A 5781-nucleotide genomic window follows, 5' to 3' on the forward strand; every position below is an offset into this window, starting at 1 on the left:
TGTGGTGTAGATGTGTCTCAGTCTGTTTGCACCTCTGAACGGTGCCTTGGGGAACTCCAGAATGAAAATCTAGCTTCTCTGGGGAAGAGCCTTATACTATCAACCTTTGAGTCCGAGTTGACACAAATCATCATATCCATTTTGGGGTGTTTCCTCTCATCCCATAAAATCCTAGCTTGTTCAGAAGGATTTTGTGTTGCACTTTGTTGTAAGCTTTGTCAAAATATCAATTAAAATTAAATCAACCTAATCGCTTCCTGTTTTCAGTGTTTCTGCTATTCCTTTGATTGTTGATATCAGCTGTGATTCGCGTGAGCTTTTGGAGCGGAATCCATGTTGGTAATCTGTCAGCATTTTGAAGTATCAAGATGTCTCCTAATGGCCGAATGAATAGTATGTTTAAGAACGTTGCTGACAACTGATGTAAGGGACACTGGCCGGTAATTTGATTGAATATTGCGCTCTCCTTTCTTAAAAAGCTTAGTAATAAGATCCTCTCTCCAGTCTGATGGTACATTCCCCGAGTTCATGTTATATTGGAATAGTAGTGTAAGTGCTAGTGAATCTCAGTAGCACATGTTTTCAGGAACCGGGTTGGTATTTGGTCTGAATCAGCCGCTTTGTATTGGTTAAGTCCCTTCAATAGCTTAGTGATGCCAATTTCGTTGATCTGGATGTCATGCATACTATGACATGCGCTTGGTTCTTTATCTGGCATGGTGGTCAAAAAATTTTCTGTGAACGCAGACTGAAATTCGTGGTTCCGTATTTTAGCTTTGAAATGACTGTTGTTGTGTAAAAATCTCTCTTTATTCAGAAGCGGTGCTATTCAAGGTGGTTCTTGCTTCTCACATAGAACCAAATGGGTTTTGGATTAGTTTTTATGTCAACTTTTACTGTTGGTTTTTATAAAATCACGCTGTGCTGTTCTCATTTTACTCTGCGTTTCTGTTGTGTTTCTGTTTTTGGTCACTTATCACGTGTCCAGTCTTTGGAGTTGTTGGTGGTTTTGCCCATTTTAGCGGAGGATTAATCCGTTTAATTGAAAGATATTGCTTTCCTTCTACTAAAGCGCCAAGTTTGAATGTTAACCTGTAGGTGTGTATGTCTAAATTCTGTAGCGAATTATATAGTCGAAGATCGAAGTGCTGTTTCATCTATCTTTTTCCAAAGATGAATTTTCCTACATTGTTTTTTCTTGAGACTTGGTAGGTTCTATAATAAAAGGACTTTATCATGGTCGTTCTTGTCATCGAGTGGTAGTAGCTGTTTCCAGCGTAGTTTAAATGCTGGGTTACTGGTAAAAAGAAGATCTAAAAATTTCACTTGTAGAGTAGGGAAGTCCACAATTTGTTGTACCCCAAATCATGTTATAGGTCTAAATATAATTGATTGACTTTCTGTTGGTATTGATTTTTAAGTTGTATATATCAGTAAGACAGTTGTCATCAGTGCCCACGAACACTTCCGTACGCCCTCATTACCGATAGTGCCCATGAACACTTCCGTACGCCCTCATTACCGATAGTGCCCATGAACACTTCCGTACGCCCTCATTACCGATAGTGCCCATGAACACTTCCGTACGCCCTCATTACCGAAAGTACCATTACCGATAGTGCCCATGAACACTTCCGTACGCCCTCATTACCGATAGTGCCCATGAACACTTCGTAGGCCCTCATTACCGATAGTGCCCATGAACACTTCCGTACGCCCTCATTACCGATAGTGCCCATGAACACTTCCGTACGCCCTCATTACCGATAGTGCCCATGAACACTTCCGTATACCCTCATTACCGATAGTACCCATGAACACTTCCGTACGCCCTCATTACCGATAGTACCCATGAACACTTCCGTATACCTTCATTATCCTCATTACCGAGAGTGCATGTACACCTTATACATTATAAACAGTAATCTCCTTATTTGTATATTGTTACATTTTAGTTAACCTTTACTGATGTGTTTGACATGATGTCTTGATTCTATTTGGTTCCGTATTATTCGTCTTGTGTACTATTATTTTTCTGCTTGTCTTTTTATTGTTTAGCCATTGTGTTGTTAGATTAATTTCTATCTATGAGTTTGACTATCACTCTGGTATCCTTAGTCCCTCTTTTAATCTTTTATACTATTATGCAAGTACAAATGAATTACTGTCGCTTGACAAGGCTTGATTTTTCGCTAAAATGGGTTAAAATCTTGCGCTAAAATGAGTTAAACTTTTTTGTTTTGAAAGCTTGAGCAGATCAGTCTAACATCATGTGAAGATTTGTATATTCTCCTCTCTCATTAAGACACTGTGTCCTTCTCCTAAACTTGGAAGAAAGAATTGCTAAGCACGACAATGTGTGCATTTTTTTTATGAAAATATGGATCTAATAAGAAAATTTTTTGTGTTTCTACTGTGAAATCCGATGGTTGACAGATGAATTTAAACTGAAGTATTTAGAATGCTTTTTGTATTTCAAAATGAACAATTAACACACACATTACTTTTTTTTCTTGTGTCCAATTCTAGTGTAAAGCGACAATAATCCAAGTGGACAAAAATACACCAAACCCACCCTATGTTGATTGGAGGTAAACGTACCCTTTACCCTCCCACATATCTGAACACTTTACATGATAAACTTCTATAGATATACGCGGTTTTTAGCGGTAGATGTGAATTTGCGTTTTATTAGCATAATGTAACTGCCCTTTTTAATCTAGAGTTACTTCATAGTTATAGTCTACTGAAAATTTGGTACTGACTATTTGGTGATATGATATGTTGCGCGTATTCAATCACTGTCTGGTTATGTATACTCTATGTGATTTTAGGTTGTAAAATTATGTGATAAAGTACAACGAAAATACTTAACTCCACGGTTAATTTAATAGACTGAAGTCCATATAAAATGACTAAATCAAACACTAGACCTCATCAATTGCAATCAACGGAACGAATGATATAGAACTGACATATTCCTGACTTGATACAGATATTTTCCAAAGAGGTAGGTCGCTATAGTAAAGTGCTGTTCGGTTGCTCTCTCGATGACGTTTATCCAATATGTCCTTATATTAATCAGAACACAAGACAGTTAAAAATACTAAAATTGACAATATTGTACACACAATCTGTATGTGAATGATCACAAAATAGTTTCCTTCTGCAAAATAAATCACTGATATTGTTTTCTTTCTTTTAATAACTAAAATTGGGTCAAAACTTAATGAGGAATGTAAACCCTTTATCAGAATGGTACACACTAATTTTGATCTTGACCAATAGTACTAGTAAATCCTATTCAGTACAATAAAACTGATATGTTCTTGTGAATTCTTGGGTTTAACTGTCAGGATAGTTCAATATTAAATACGTCCTTTAATAATATATAATCACATAGTACCTTTGGTAAACCGATTTGATCTATGATAGTATGTGGATAATACCCAAGTTTTTTGCGTATACTAATACGGCATAATTCTTTCAACTTGCGTGGTTTAAGATATTTTCTCGTACAACTCAAATCTTTGTCAGTCCCTGGAAGGTCATACTTTAATATTTCATGCCATTTGTAAATTTCACATCCAGATGCAACTAAAATTTGTATAAACGTCTGCATTTTTTGATAAGCATGTATAAGAGGGGGAAACTGTATCATTTGGTCTGGGAGATCCCGGTATAAGATATTTATATCACAGTTCACGTATAGAAGCTGGTGTAAAATATCATAATTGCCAGTATCTATAACATAGCCAATTGACGGAAAGCCTCGTTGATCACGGAAGTCGGGGTTTATTCTACACTCTAAAAACAGACGAAAGCACCTTCCAACTTCAAGCAAATAGTTAGGGTGATAATGCGTCAATATACAAAAGTGAGGAGCTATATGTCCCCGTCTCTGATTCATGTTATACATATCACATCCCGCCTGAAGTAAGCGTTTCATTTCTTCATACTTAATTTGGCCAGAAGCTTTCATAAGCGGAGTATTGCCATCGTTGTCTCTCACTTCTATGTCTATTTCGTTATTTTTAAGAAGACAGTCAAGAATTTCTATGTTATTTGGTGGACTTTCCGGTCCACTGACACAAACATGGAGTGCTGTGACTCCATTTTGACTACTCTTGAGATTGATATCTGCCTCGTTCTGAAGTAGATATTTGACGACAGATAAATGTCCATATCTGACGGATTGCATGAGAACCGTCTCTCCGAACATCAGATTAGTATCATCCACTCGAACATGTCCTAGCTCGATGAAATATCGTACTATATCTAAATTACCGTTCTGAATAGCTGTTCCATAGGCGAGAAGGATGCTACTTTGTTCTCCTTTGATGGTGCTTAAAATGTCCCAAACTGTTTCAGAATCGTTCCTTTCAATGGCTTGAATCAAACTTAAATTAAAGAAAAGTAAAGAAAATGTAAATGTAAAGAAAAAAATATCAATAAATAAATATAAAAAGCGTGAATTGTAGTTTGGCATATCTTAATGTTTGTTGATTTTGTTTTAAAATGGTGGCGTAACAGAAGTTATTGATTAATCCTATGAAACTAAAATGCAAAATTTAAAAGATTTTGGACAATTTATAGCTTGGTATATTGTATATAGGCAATAGTTTATTGTTGAAGACTATATTGACCTATAGATTTATGTATGCTAAATGTGTCGTTGGTGTGCTGACACTTACTAATAAGAATTGACCCTTCATCATGACGGACAGACCTGAGAATTAATTCATTTTCAAATAATTTGATTTACAACTTCAAAATATGGAGTTAAATAAAATAGTCCATGCATTTTTCTGAATTTTTTTCTGAACGAATATTTTTCTGTTTGATTAAAATTTAAAGCTGAATTGATCCATATTATGTATTTAGATTAAAAAAAAAAATATTGCATTTGTTTAGGGATATCAAACCAGGAAAGTGGAAGGATATATCATCATGTTTACTGTAAGTAGTACAGCAAAGTAAAAAGCATCAAACAGAAAGTAGACTTTAGGGTTTCATTGACATAACTTTGTATTCTTCGTTACGTGGCAAGACCCCCTTTTTTTCTTCGATTAAATCACATTTTACAATACTACATACATGTACATGATATGTATCTTAAAAAAATCAATGTAGAATTTTTGTCTAAAAAAGCAAAGATCAACTGTTTTGCATGTAAGTCTATGGAGCAGTCATTATAAGACTGCAATATCAATCTTTTCCTGGTTTACATACATAAATTATCATAATATGTTGCTTCCCTTGATCTCCCTTACGAAAGAATATTTTTATGATTACTGTTACCTTGATAATGTACGTGTGATGATTTCACGCCTTTCGTACAATTGTCCAACATTTCGTGCATACATTTAAATTTCACTTTTATATGGTTTTTCCTTGGAACAAAATAAACCACAACACACACATATGTCTTTGTGTATTGCGTGTTTGTTTACAAAACAAATGACTAAAAGTATCGTAGTTGCTTCCCTTTCCCCACAGTTCTAAGTAGACTAAATTCACGATTTTTATTCATAGTGTATTCTAATATTTTTTACGATCCTGTGGCAGAAAGGAACTTAGTATGGCGTTGCTCGAAAAACAGAAATTTACTTGTGGACACAATAAATTCTTGTTAATTGAGTCATTTTCATCATATCTACCAGAAAAACAAATCATCATCCCCTCATATATTAAATCAATTCGGTCATCTCATTGACTTCTCTCGTCCGGCAGTAAAAACCTTGCTGAGGTTGAGTGTCTATTTGACTGGCGGGATGTATA

At 35.3% G+C, this 5781-nt stretch overlaps 1 protein-coding gene across 1 annotated transcript; it reads right to left on the minus strand.

Moving 5' to 3' along the window:
- Positions 1-3187: 3187 nt before the first annotated feature.
- On the minus strand, positions 3188-5481 carry LOC139501024 (homeobox protein Wariai-like). Its single transcript, XM_071289974.1, has 2 exons — positions 5302-5481; positions 3188-4400 (listed from the first exon to the last, which is right to left on the minus strand). Exons 1-2 carry the CDS (start codon positions 5364-5366, stop codon positions 3353-3355), a joined length of 1113 nt encoding a protein of 370 aa, XP_071146075.1. The 5' UTR covers positions 5367-5481; the 3' UTR covers positions 3188-3352.
- Between the last annotated feature and the right edge of the window lie 300 nt (positions 5482-5781).

Source organism: Mytilus edulis, chromosome 13 (genome assembly GCF_963676685.1).
Source record: "Mytilus edulis chromosome 13, xbMytEdul2.2, whole genome shotgun sequence".
NCBI lineage: Eukaryota > Metazoa > Mollusca > Bivalvia > Mytilida > Mytilidae > Mytilus > Mytilus edulis.

Bases quoted from the DNA above. Each gene is read 5' to 3' on its own strand.
- LOC139501024 (XM_071289974.1), bottom strand. From the start codon at position 5,366: ATGTATGCACGAAATGTTGGACAATTGTACGAAAGGCGTGAAATCATC. The intron at 4,401-5,301 runs GTAACAGTAATC...CTTTAATTTAAG, and splicing joins ATCACACGTACATTATCAAG to TTTGATTCAAGCCATTGAAA.